General features: G+C 35.0%; 1 protein-coding gene across 1 annotated transcript; it reads left to right on the forward strand.

Annotated features, from left to right (window-relative positions):
• Positions 1–557: 557 nt before the first annotated feature.
• On the forward strand, positions 558–5,857 carry LOC111900240 (phosphoenolpyruvate carboxykinase (ATP) 1). Its single transcript, XM_023896111.3, has 13 exons — positions 558–694; positions 798–1,101; positions 2,350–2,528; positions 2,612–2,765; positions 2,882–2,966; positions 3,410–3,510; positions 3,741–4,039; positions 4,243–4,416; positions 4,497–4,562; positions 4,687–4,865; positions 4,959–5,128; positions 5,224–5,392; positions 5,473–5,857. Exons 2-13 carry the CDS (start codon positions 833–835, stop codon positions 5,614–5,616), a joined length of 1,989 nt encoding a protein of 662 aa, XP_023751879.1. The 5' UTR covers positions 558–694; positions 798–832; the 3' UTR covers positions 5,617–5,857.
• Positions 5,858–14,379: the final 8,522 nt, after the last annotated feature.

A 14,379-nucleotide genomic window follows, 5' to 3' on the forward strand; every position in this document is an offset into this window, starting at 1 on the left:
ATTAAGAATTCTTAAACATAAACACTTTCAACAACATTATATATAGAAATGGTTTCGATAATTTAACTTGTCTATTCCAATCATTTTACTTTTTTTTTTAAAAGCATTTTGATTTGTCAAGCATAACCCTTTAAGATTGTTCTATCTTTTTAATCAATTTTAAACGGTGATGATGTTTTGACAATATGGTTGTACACTAAAAAACTCCCATTTTTTTACAATTTATTAATTTTATCATGACCTAAAGTTGTCAAATTGCAGATGGCCTAAAAAATATTTGGTTCTCATGGCTTTTATAATTGGTATGTTATCTACGTCAAAGGAAAATTATAAAAGGTATTTCAATTTTCACGTCATGAACGGAACTGAAAATGAACTTCAATTCACTTTATTCCCATGCAAAATTGCAAATGCATTTATGTATGGTACACGCACCCCACCGAGACGTATAAGAAGGATGCATGAATTCCTGGGATAAAACTTAACTATGGTTACAAATACCCAACCCTGGTTAAAACTCTAGTTAACAAGCATGTAGGTCCCACTCAAAACCCTTTAAATAGGACCCCTATACTGCATTCACTTCTCACCACCTTCTCAACTCTATTCCACCATAATTCATATTACATCTGTTTCATGATCGAAGCATTCGAAATTTTCTCCTCAATTGAGTTCTAGTTGTTCATTATTTCCGGTGAGTTATCCCGTATCTGTCTCTCCTTTGTAATAATTTTTAGGTTTTGATGAATGATGAAGCTAGAATTGATGATTGATTGATTTTAACTATGAATGTGAAGGAAGTACTAATCCAGCAAGAGATCGATCGATCGAGATGGCGTCGAACGGAAATGGAAATGGGAGCGTAGCCACCGGAAAAGGTAGCGGTGGTAGGAACGGACTGCCGAAGATACAAACGCAGAAGAGACAGAACGCGATTTGTCACGATGACACTGCGCCGACGGTGAAGGCGCAGACGATCGATGAGCTGCACTCTCTTCAGCGGAAGAAGTCGGCACCGACAACGCCGCTCGACGGTGTTCAAGGTGCTTTTGCTAATTTGACGGAGGAGGAACGCCATAAACAGCAACTGCAGTCCATCAGGTATATCGATCATCGACACGTGTTCGCAACGTACATTTTATTTGATAAATTAATTAACAATTATTTAAATAACCAAAATTGGATTCTGTTGATTGTGTTAGAGTGGACCCCAGTTATTGGTTGGTGGTAAAATTACGTTCAGTAACTTTGTCAGATCATTATCTCTTAAAGTCTCTATAAATTTAATAAACATAGGACATTTACCTGAAAATATGACTCCAATAATAATTATGATCTTATAGAAAAAATAAGAAGTTTGCTAGTATTTTTTCTAATTATTATTATGAATATGAATTTATCCTATAACTTTGTAGATGAAATCAAGTTTTAAATATCATTCTTCACGTTATCTCAATGGTAAAAACTTGGCTATCTTCCGATATGGCTTCCAAGACGCTATGCCAAGAATCCGATGCTAGTTTACATGGCACAACGCTAAACTTCTGATTTATTCTTTATGAGAATAAATTCTGTTTTCAAGAATTGATCATAAAACGATGATTTTTCTTTGTGTAATATTAGATCTGATGACAACTTTTTTTTTTTCTTTTATAACAATTAGAAGGTCATACTTAATTAAGCATGCACACCTTTGTTTAACTTTTCATCGATACATTATATGCAGTTATGCACGTGTATCCACGTATTATTTGGATTCATCTATTAACTTTAAAAAAACACAAAACTAATTCATACATAGTAATAAAAACATTTGTTACGTGTGTACTAACTTTTTTAATTTGTACATATGCATTAACGTGTGCATATATCTATGCTTGTGTAGACTCGCGTGAGATTTGTGAATGATATTTTTGTGTATGTTTCAATCATTGAATTGACTAATTTGACCTGTCATTATTAAACATACCATAAGTTTTTATAGACTATTATGAAAATGTGATTCATGCCCGTGTGTACAATTTTGGCTATCCTTAATAAAATAGCATTTTAATCTAAATCCTATACAAACATCTTTGTTTATTTTTGCACGAAGAACATTTTGTATATTGAAACGTTACCTTTCTCAATATTTTTTTCTTCAATAAATAATTTTTATTCTATTATTAGTATCGGTAATTCTTCAATGGTCACGTGAAAGATAGTTTGGAATCTCTTTTTCGAAACGCAAACATATTCAGCCATTAAATTGCTATCAAATTCAAACATTCAATTTCACAATATCTAATTATTGAAACTGTATTTTAAATGTTCAATAATCTAAATTATTACTTATTATTTTTTTTACAGTGCATCGTTGGCGTCACTGACAAGAGAAACCGGACCCAAGTTGGTAAGAGGAGATCCGGCCCGACAGTCAGAGACCCCTAGGGTTTCACACGCCCCTGACCACCACTTTGCCCCAACATTCTCTGCTAGTGACAGCTCTCTCAAATTCACCCATGTCCTCTACAATCTCTCCCCCGCAGGTAATTTATTTCCATTTTACACTTCAATAACACCTTCCAAACATTGCATCAATGGCAATAATCGCTAATATTTTGATATGCAGAGCTATATGAGCAGGCGATCCACTACGAAAAAGGATCGTTCATAACATCGAGTGGCGCATTGGCGACATTGTCTGGTGCGAAAACTGGTCGCTCTCCGAAGGATAAGCGTGTGGTTAGGGATGACACCACCGAAGATGAGCTGTGGTGGGGCAAGTACGTTTCCAATCCCTCCAAATTTAGTTGCTGATGTCATCAATAGTTTCTCGCACTACTGAATACTGATCTGGATTCGTCATGTTGATCATAAATCGGTTTTGAAATGTGTGCAGGGGTTCCCCGAATATCGAGATGGATGAGCACACCTTCTTGGTCAACAGAGAAAGAGCTGTCGATTACTTGAATTCATTGGACAAGGTATTACATATATTTTCTTTGGTTATTTTTCTCAATTAATTGAAATTTGATTTTTTTTTATCGGTATTTTGACTATAACGTGACTAATCTCACCATAAAGTCTTTAGTTTAGACTTGTAAATCTGAAACAAAAGCAATATCAACCTAGGAACTATAAAGTAAAAGAAAGACAGAGATAATATAGAGGTCCCACTATTATAAAGAGATATATAATCAATGAAGGAAAAAATGATGGGCAAGATATGTGAAGATAAAGGATAGATGAATCTTTCTTGTCTCTTTTCTATTATTCAAAACTGGTTACTGATCTCATCTCTTAGCCTCGAAAGAGGTGACTTTTGTCGTTTATCCATATCGTATTTTGGTTATTTTATTGTTCTATGTAATGTTACAAAATAATCATATAGATTTGAAATTAACTGTACACCTACTAAAACTTTTAGGTATTTGTGAATGATCAATTCTTGAACTGGGATCCAGAAAACCGAATCAAAGTCCGAATCGTATCCGCTAGAGCTTACCACTCTTTGTTCATGCACAACATGTAAGCAAATAATAAAATAACAACAAATACATTTTGTGTGTTTCTATTTGTGATTCCCAGATAGATACTGAAAATCCAACCCTCCCTCCACTCCAGATAAGTTCTTTATATTTTCAATTAAGGTGTCATGATTAAATTCTAAAATGAAAAAGGTAAAAAAATAGATTAAGATAATAAAAAATAAATGTGTGTAAGAGTACACGACGAGTGGATAACTGGGTAGGTTGCAGGTGCATCCGACCCACAGCCGAAGAGCTGGAGAATTTCGGTACTCCGGACTTCACTATTTACAATGCTGGACAGTTTCCTTGTAATCGTTACACACACTACATGACATCATCCACTAGCATAGATTTAAATCTCGGTAGACGAGAAATGGTAATTCTAGGCACACAATACGCTGGGGAAATGAAGAAAGGTCTTTTCGGTGTCATGCATTATCTCATGCCTAAACGCCAAATCCTCTCCCTTCATTCTGGTTGCAATATGGGCAAAAATGGCGATGTTGCCCTCTTCTTTGGTTTGTCAGGTAAGCCCCCAATCCTCATCGTCATCCAACGGTGAGGATCATTAATCGTCCCACACGTGTCACATCATTAATCCCTCTCATTACATACCTACTACGTGGCATTATCATAAATCATTTTAATTTTAATTTTTAAGCAGGATGACTATCGACTATTTTTTGATAAACAATTTTGTATCTTATTTATTTTATTACTTTTGAAATAGGTACCGGAAAGACAACTTTGTCTACTGATCATAATCGATATTTAATTGGAGACGATGAACATTGCTGGAGTGATAAAGGTGTATCGAATATCGAAGGTGGTTGTTATGCTAAATGTATCGATCTCTCTAGGGAAAAAGAACCGGATATATGGAACGCTATTAAATTTGGAACCGGTATGATTCACTTATATTTTTTTTTTGAATTTATTAACTACATGTAGTAAAATTAATTATTACCTTCTTTGTAATTTCAGTGCTGGAAAATGTTGTATTTGATGAACATACTAGAGAGGTGGATTATCTAGACAAATCTGTCACAGGTATAAGTTTTATATAATCTAATCCAAATTTGGTCCCTATACTTTACTAAAATCGCAAGTTTGGTCCAGTTTTTATATAAAAACTGATTTCTTATAACCTTTTCAATTTTTCCTTGTAATGCAGAAAACACACGTGCGGCATACCCGATCGAGTACATCCCAAATGCTAAAATCCCCTGTGTTGGTCCACACCCTAAGAATGTTATTCTGCTGGCATGTGATGCATTTGGTGTACTCCCTCCAGTGAGCAAGCTTAACCTTGCTCAGACTATGTATCACTTCATCAGTGGCTATACAGCACTGGTATAATTCTTTTTTTTTTTTTTTTTGGGTAATATTAAGTCATTTTTATTTAATGTAAAAAAGTTAGATGATTTTTGTTTTAAATTTATGAAGGTGGCTGGGACTGAGGAGGGTGTAAAGGAGCCACGTGCGACATTTTCAGCCTGCTTTGGTGCAGCATTTATTATGTTACATCCCACTAAATATGCAGCAATGCTCGCTTCAAAAATGGAGAAACATGGTGCTACTGGGTGGCTTGTTAACACCGGTTGGTCAGGTGGCAGGTATTATATAATATATAAAGTTATAAACACATCTTGTTTTGTTGGGAAAAATGGTTTCAAAGATACGTATTTTGAGTCCCTATATATTTTTGTAGCTATGGTTCTGGTAGTCGAATGAAATTGGCGTACACTCGGAAGATCATTGATGCGATTCATTCTGGGAAACTTCTGAATGCTAATTACAAGAAAACCGAAGTGTTTGGGTTGGAGATCCCAACTGAGGTGGAGGGTGTGCCTTCGGAGATTCTTGATCCAGTGAACACTGTAAGGCTTTTGGCTGATTTTATAAAATTAATTTTAAGTTTTTAATGTTTATTTTGATATATGGAAAATTGATAATGCAGTGGTCGGACAAGAAGGCATATAAGGAGACACTGTTGAAGTTGGGTGGGTTGTTCAAGAACAATTTTGAGGTGTTTCTGAACCATAAAATTGGGAAGGATGATAAGCTGACTCAGGAGATTGTTGGTGCTGGTCCAAAATTTTGATTCAAGGAAGATGAATTGGTGATGGGAATCAAGGCTTGTTGGCTTCACAACGGATGTATATTAGTCTAGTTGTGTGTTTCTATTTACTAAGGGATTATAGTTATCGTGATTTTCTGTTGGGGTTTAAGCTTTATATTATCTAATGAAAAAAAGCTCCTCGTGTTGTATTTTTAAATAATTTGATTGTATCTATAACAATTATATTCAATTCAACAGCCTTGATTCGATCTTGACGGAAGAACTCTTGCAACAAGTTATTCTCTATGTCGGACCTCCATAAAGTTGTGAACTAGATTAAACTGAAACTACTTGATAAAGCTCGATCCACCTATGGGATTACCATGATTACCTAGAAAGATATGCATTTACCATTTTATGGAACAAAAACGCTATTTATTGTATTGGGTTTGGGTGGTGGTGGGTGACATTTGGATACTGGGCTTATCTAGTTATCTTCTATTGACTATATATATGAGTCTACTCTGGAGGTAGGAACATCAAAGGGTCTGCGGCAGCCTGAAAGTGGCTAAAGAGGCCTGGTCAAACAGGGCCCAATACAGTTATGGAAGTTGGAAGGCCTGACTGATTTTGGTTGGTTATGGTTTTTTGAAGTCCAAACTGTTTAACGAACTAACTGAACTGGTTTAAGACTGAGCAGTGGTCCGGTCTAGATTGATCAGTTTGTGTTCGCTCCAACATTTTGGACTTCAATCACTTTCAAGATGACCTCATATCGGTTTCGAGACGATCTTAAATCGGTCTATGAAAAACTGATATCGGTATCAATCTTGGACTCATGGCTAATTTTTCTCCCAACAACTACATAATGATTACTTTTCAACCTAGACCGCTCTTGATAGTAACATAATGGTTAGTTGATGCTACGTAGCTGTATAACTTTTTATCTCAAATATTCTCTCTTTCAAACCATTTTTTGTAACGTCTCCAAAACAGTAATAAAAATTTTCATTTTAAAGTTTATAGTTTCATTCATCAGTTGATCAAAATCAAACACTAAGTTATAATATTCAAAACATCATAGTATAATTATTCAGAATGCGAAAATCATGAGGGGATGATGTTGTGTCATCACGCCGGGCTCTTCCCTTTCGAACCATAACTACGTGAAACCATAAACATAATTGTAAGCATAAATATTAGTGAGTTCCCCAAAACACCACATACCATACATAAGAAAGTGAATGTTATGAGCCATATCATAGTCTTACAATCATTTCTCGTCATGGGTCAAATCATGGCCTTTCCTTGCAATGTCGAAGGCCAACTCTTGGTCTTCATACAAGTGCCAGGGGCCAGATCCTGGTCTTTCATACAATTGCTAGGGGCCAGATCTTGGTCTTTCATGCAAGTATCACAAAGACAACTAGCATTATACACAACAAAGTAATGGCCGACATTGGTGTCTTCAACCTATGGTTACAGTAAGGAGACTCACCACACAGACAGATGAGAAACTGAATAGCATGCTGCTCCAAGATCACTCTACTAGTCACCTTAAAGAATTCAGTGACAACAATCTCAACATACATATCGAAATACCTAAAATACCCCTAAGTCAAACCCTAGTCAAAATCCAGATTAAAGTCAACTAAGTCAACCGAGATGACTCAGTAAATATGTTGGGCGTACACAACAGGTACGTGGGGCGTACCAAGCGTTTAACCAAAAAAACGAGGGGTTAACCACATACGTACAACGTACCCTTTGGTATGCGCAGCGTACGCGACTGCCAACCATCTTAACCCTTTAAGTGCTTAATCCTTAAGCATGTTCACCCGAAATCCAGATCCAGACCCTAAAAGGTGATCTTAACCATAAAGTTTCCAACTTTATGGTTTTGCAAGGCTATTAAGACATTAATAACAAAAACCCTAGCTTCTTGACCAATTAAGACAACATAGACCGTGACCAAGATTAAGATTTGGGACAAAAAGGACCAACTTTAAGCTAAAACTAGATCTAAAAGAAATGCTCATCAAGGTTGGAGCTTTATACCTCTAGAAGATGCACAAAGGAATGTAGATGTTGGATCCAAAGCCTTAAGTGAAGCACCACAACCTCAAGGTTCCCCCTTCTTCTCCAAAAGCTCCAAAATGGCACCAAAAGGCTCTTCAAGCTTCGCAAGGCACTTACACATTTTAGGGTTTCAAAATGAGGAAGGAGGTTGGAGTTAAGGAGTGTGATGCCATACATATGTTTAAAAAGGGTCAAAATCGTAAAAATTAGGGTTTACACCATGGCTACGTACGCCCAACGTACTCATGCATGGCTGAAATTATGAAAATGTCATTGGGGACCAATTTTGTAAACAAATCACAAACCAAGGGGCAGAAGAGAATACATGAAAAATTAAGATGTTACATTTTTTTCATCTCAATATCTTCTCTTGTATTCTCTCATTTTAATACGAAGATTAGTTGTATACTTATAATGTCCGGAAGAAAAAGGCAGTAGTCATCATGCCGCTCACTTTAATTTTGCCAAAAACACCATTCGATATAAAAGCATGTACTTTTGTATTCGCTTTTTATTACTTTAAGAACCAGTTGGTTTTCATAAACTTGCATAAGAAACCTTACTACAATCACACTTACAGTCGAATAATTATGATTACAATTGAAAACAAGAACAATAGTAGAATTACAAACTCAGGAACTCAACATATGAAACCCTAAAAACCCTAAATACAAACAAGAGGATGAAAGAGTATCAGAGAGACAAACAAGAACAAAATAAGTTGAATTATGCCTCCTTTGCCTTGCAATCTTCAATATATATACGCCTAACCGAATACCGATTCTAGTATGGTGTAAACCATGACCAAACCCAATGAATCTAAGGGGTTGTTTGATAATGAGCTGACTGGGTCCGGTCAGCAAGTTTCAGCTGACTCGGTTCGATCAGGCTGTTTGGTAGAGCCCCAAATTGGCTGACTCGGTCAGCAATAGCTGACCAATCTACTGACTCGGTCCAATTGAAAATTGTTGCTGACCCAAAAAGAAAAGCCATCGTTCCCTTTGTGCCCTTGCTTCCTAAAAGAAAACACTAAAAAACGCACGCCTCTACTCAACAGTCGACATCGCTTCTTCCTTTCCACCACTCCTCGTCCACACAACTTGAAATCAACAGCTTCCTCAGGCGACTTTGATGCCTTCTCAGCCTCTGGCAGTGTCGACCTCCACAACAACAGGTACGTATTTGTTTTTTTTTTTGTTGTTGTTGTTGTTGTTGTTGTTTTTTTTCCTGAAGTCAGTTGATGATATGATTTGTATCTATATGAAATCAAACCATGCGTTTATATCAGATTGTTTGTATGAAATCAAGAATGGAGTTGAGATGAGATTTGATTATGATGTATTTACATAGTATGTATAGTATGTAAGGCCAGGCAGTTATGCAAGAGGATTTCAACAAAATTTCTCATCTGGTTATTCTTTTGGTTTAGATATTTCCTTCCAGATGTATTTATATGTTTTGAGGGTTTCATTTATGTAATTTTGTTGTATGGATAACAAGGATATCAAATTACTTGATTGTTAGATATCTTCTAAACTAGGGATGAGCAAAAGGACCGAACCGGCCGGAACCGGCCCGAATCGGACCGAACCGGGGAACCGGCTTCGGCCAAAATCAAGAACCGAACCGGCCCGGCGGTTCTACCGGTTCCGGTTCTACAGGTTCCCGGTTCCTACCGGTTCTTGTCGTGTCTTCAAATGTTGGAACCGCTCCTTGAAAAATAGCATCATAAGGTACCGGTTTTTGCCGGTTCTACCGGTTTTTTCCGGTTCTACCGGTTCCGGTTCTTACCGGTTCCCGGTTCCAAAAATCCACAAAAATAACGTCCCGGTCCCGGCCCGACCGGTTCCATCGGGTTCCGGTGCCGGTTCCGGTTCCGGTACCGGTTTCGGCCGGTTCCCCGGTCCATATGCTCATCCCTATTCTAAACCTTTGCCATATGATATTTAAGCATGTTTCAAAATGGTTGTTGTTGATTATGTTCCCGATTTCTTAAGGCTGGCTAGCAAGATGGATTATAGATTATTAAAACTATTAGTATGTTCTTTTAATTGAATTGCATTAAAAGGCCATTTGTTTGTTGTTTTAATTGAATTGCATTAAAAAACCATTATGAAGTATATGGATGAAGTCAAAAAAATAGCGAACAAGCTAAATAATGGTTTATGGAGTTTTCTTTCTTTTAAAGGTCTTGATCTATGAATTAAGTTACAGCCATGAGCCCATGAGGTGCATGTTGAAATCATTTTTGGGTTTCTCAGTGTCTCTTTTTAGGTTTGTTTTTGTCATCTCAATTGGAGTTCTAAAATGCCCCCTTAATATTAGACATCTGTTAGTATTTGTGTGTTTTTGGTTCTTTTGTCATACCACGAAAAAATAGAACATAAGGGTAAAATTGTCATTTTCAACAGTCAGCACGACTAGTCAGGCCATAATCAAACAACATGGTTTCAATCAGATATAGATTCAGTCAGACTTCAGACCCAGTCAGACTCTGACTCAGTCAGATCTTACTCAGTCAACAACTATCAAACGATCCCTAACCCGGTAAAGGCGTGTTTGAAAAACTTTGACAAGCATGAACCGTAATCCCTTTACTTTTCAAAATAACACACATACCCCTTGGAACTTTAACTGATACTTGTCAATATTACATAACTCACCCTTTAACATAATAAATAACAAAACACATTTAATTTCCATATTTTTTATAATTTTGAACTTTATATATATATATATATATATATATATATATATATATATATATATATATATATATATATATATATATATATATATATATATATATATATATATATATATAATTTTTAACAAAGCATAAACCTACATGGATATGGGGTGTGAAGTGATGATACGACACGAAACGAAATTTTGACAAAATTGAAATATGAATTTTTGTTCGTGTTTAATGTAAAAAATATGATGTCGTGTTTGTGTTTAAATTTCAACACAAAATTAACACAATACTAACATGTGTTTTTCATGTTTTGTATGATTAAATATGAATTAAATAAGCTAATGATTATTTTTATGTAATTTTTTTCGTGTTTCAATTGGGTTGTTTCCGTGAGTAAAAAAACACGACATTGTGTTACCTAAAAATTATCGTGTCGTGTCATGTCATGTCACACATAAAAATGATAATATTGCTCGATTTGACAACACTAACACACATCTTGTAGAATACTTAACCAACATTGAACAAAAATATTTTAAAAGACGTAATACAATGATCCGTCATCATATATTAACACCAATGTTGAAGAAAACGACAAATACTTTATTGTTGATACTCCAGAATAAATTTTTTTCAACACAAGTAATCAGGTCATCCGTTATACTCACCACTAACGACTATAGTGGTGGGTGTCACCTCATCACCACATTCAACTACTAAACCTATGAGATACCCACAACTATATTCTTCTTATTTGTTTATTTTTAAATTAAAAATATATATATTTTAATTAATTAAAATGTAGAGAGAGGTAGAGAGAGATAGAGAGACATGGAGAGAGAAAAATTTTTATTGGATTTTGTTGTCCGTTTTCCTCATCACATTTGACCACGAATTTTTCCACCACTAGTCACCACTAAGAGTATGGGGGTGGTGCTCACATTTTTTGTTCGTTGCCACATAGACCACGAACATGCTCGTTATGAGTATACCATAATGCCTCATTCAACGCTACCACCAACCAATATTACACATATATCGACAAAACTACAATTATTAGAATTTCCCTCAAGCTATGTATTCTTAATGATAGGTTTATGTTTTAAAATTTATGTAATCTTATAAAACAATTTCTAAGTTTGTTTTATTATTAAAGTGTTTTATATTAATGTTAAACAACAAGACCGTACAAAACGATCAGCCAACAAAATATGGAAACCCAACTGAAAAAAGATCGAAACCAGTTCGACGATCACAAAGAGTACCATACCAAAATTGGACCCAAAAATATCTCCCGACATTGATCCTATTTAACACTAGTTCACCCGATACCAAAAAAAGACCAAACCATATGGTACCAAACTAAGACCGATTTTATTTACCTCTAAATCGATAATGCATACCCAATTAAGAAGGTTGGGTTGTGACCCTAAAGCCATGGTGATTATTTTTCTTTTGATTTTTGTGGATTAGTAAGTTTTGTCGTTTTTGTAATCACTTACGAAGGTCCAATCATATAACCATTTACAAAGGCCCATTTCTAATCGGGTATAGGTTGCTTATAACTTTCATTTACCAAACACAAGATCTAACTAGAGGAGCACAACCCCAACTAGTTTGTTTAAAATTTGATATATAAATGAAACCGGTTTGTTAAGTAAGCGATTTTCAAAAAATGCACATTTGATATTAGGCGAGAGGACGATTTAAAGCGTTAAAGCTCGATCACATACGCATGAAAAGTATATCACTAACTCTAAAAGGAAGGGCCTCCGTGTTGTAGTTTTTTTTGCTAAACTTTTTTTTAAGCAAGAAATCAAATTCATTGCTCTCAGGAAAAATCTTCCTGTCTATCTTGTTATTAATTGACCGCTTCTAATGTGTCTAAGCATTGTCTATCTTGTTATTAATTGACCGCTTCTAATGTGTCTAAGCATTCTTCGCTGCCAAAAGGCCTTTAGCCTAGAGGTTATGGGTTCAAGTCTCACTATGAGACATAGATGCTGTTTAGAATTAGGTTAGAGTATGATGTAAGATTAATAGGCATAATCTAAGATCAATTTATACATAATCATCAAGAACCCTAAATGAATTAAAGAGCACTTACTTGGAGAAGATTATATCCCTTGATGTTGAACATGACTAACTTCATATTATATATGATTCTTCAATTTCACATAATGGTGTCTAATTGATTGATTCTGATGGATACAATGATACACATGATAATGGTGTTCTTATAGAGAGGATTTTGGATGTGGAAAATAAAGAACCGTTTTCTCTCCATGAAACGTACGTCCTCTCATATGTGTGTTTTAATTGATCATTTACACCTTATGGAAAGTATTAGAACCACACAAATTTGGTCCCTCAAGTTATGGATAAATGTCATATCCATCATACTACATATAATTAATCCTAGGGACCTGATATGTCATTATGGCAAACATTATAGTACACGATATAAATGTACGTAACATGTAATGGATATTACAAAATAGTCCTAAGGCCATACTAATGTGTTATTTTCCAACATTCTCCTACTTGGCCGAGTGACTATTTGTATGCATGTTTCATTATTTGGCCAAGATAATTTCATCATGTTTCATATTAATATCAAAAGCAGAAAAGTACAGCCTTGCGCATCCATTTTAGATACGGGACCCCCACCGATCATAGTATGATACATTATATGAAACTTAAGATTAATTTAATCCAAATGACTTTAGATTTAAGTGGTCATGCATTATATTTGTCAATATAAAACGTAATTGTGCACACATTGTTAATATAGACAAATTGCATATTATGGAGGAATAATAATCAAGTACTTGAATAAATAAAGTTAAAAGTTCCATTAAAGCACTATGCTAGAATTACATAATAAGGTATAACTTTAAACCCACATTGACGATATGTTCAAATAATTGGGTGGTAGACCTTTCATTATTGGATCCGCTAGCATATTATTACTGTTAATGTGTTTGATACAAATATTATTTCCCCCACTTGCTCTTAAACGAGCAAATCTTTTGTATCGAGGTAAAGCCTCATTCCACTATAATTATTGCTAATGAAAAACTTATAGAGGCAACATTATTGCGATACATTTTCTTTTAATGGCCTATAAATGGAGTTTATGATCATGAGTCATGTGATTTAATTTCTCAACAACATTTCATGGAATGTTTCATTATCTATGAAATCAAATTTCTCCATCATAGTTGATATAGTCGTCAATGTTTATTTATGACTCTCCCATGATGTTGGCCGACAAATAGTATACCAATGTATCCTACTAATGACTACTTATCTTTGCATTTTGTAAAGACATAGCCAAGAAACATATCACTTATATGTTATTACTTATTTCACTAAACAAGTTTTCCATTAATAGTCCCATGAAAATATTATAAAATTTTATTGGCAACTTCCTAGTGATTTAGGCCATGATTTAATGATAACGACTAAGCATGCCACCGAAAATGTGTACCTTAAATGTGGAAGGAACTGAAGGGAAGTATTGTTGCATTTTATATCGACTCTCAGTATATGTATTTAGGGACATGTCTAAAGCCCTTTGGATTCCTCGATGCATTTATATGCCTATTGCATATTAGGCTTCACCAAGATCTTGTTGGATTAGTGTCTAAGTCCATAACTATTTTGGTATGTACTTGACCCGATGGTGCATGGTCCTTTTGGGTTGCCCTCACCAAAGCAACTTGATATGATGAATTATGGAGAGAAAGGATTAAATATGATTTATTAATATATTATGAGAATAATATATTAAAGGAGAAATCATATTGTTTAATTAATATTAGTCAAGAATTAATTGGTAATTAGTTTTGTGACTAAAAAAGATTAATTAAACTTAAGGGACTGGAATTGTAATTATAAGATAATTGCAATATGGGCTATGGATTGTCTTAAATTAAGGAGTGGACGAATTCTATGGGAAACCCATGGGGAAATCGTCCAAGGCCTTAATTAAAGGAGTCCATGGGTTGCTTAGGGCTTAAGCA

This window comes from Lactuca sativa, chromosome 2 (assembly GCF_002870075.4).
Source record: "Lactuca sativa cultivar Salinas chromosome 2, Lsat_Salinas_v11, whole genome shotgun sequence".
Taxonomy (NCBI): Eukaryota; Viridiplantae; Streptophyta; class Magnoliopsida; order Asterales; family Asteraceae; genus Lactuca; species Lactuca sativa.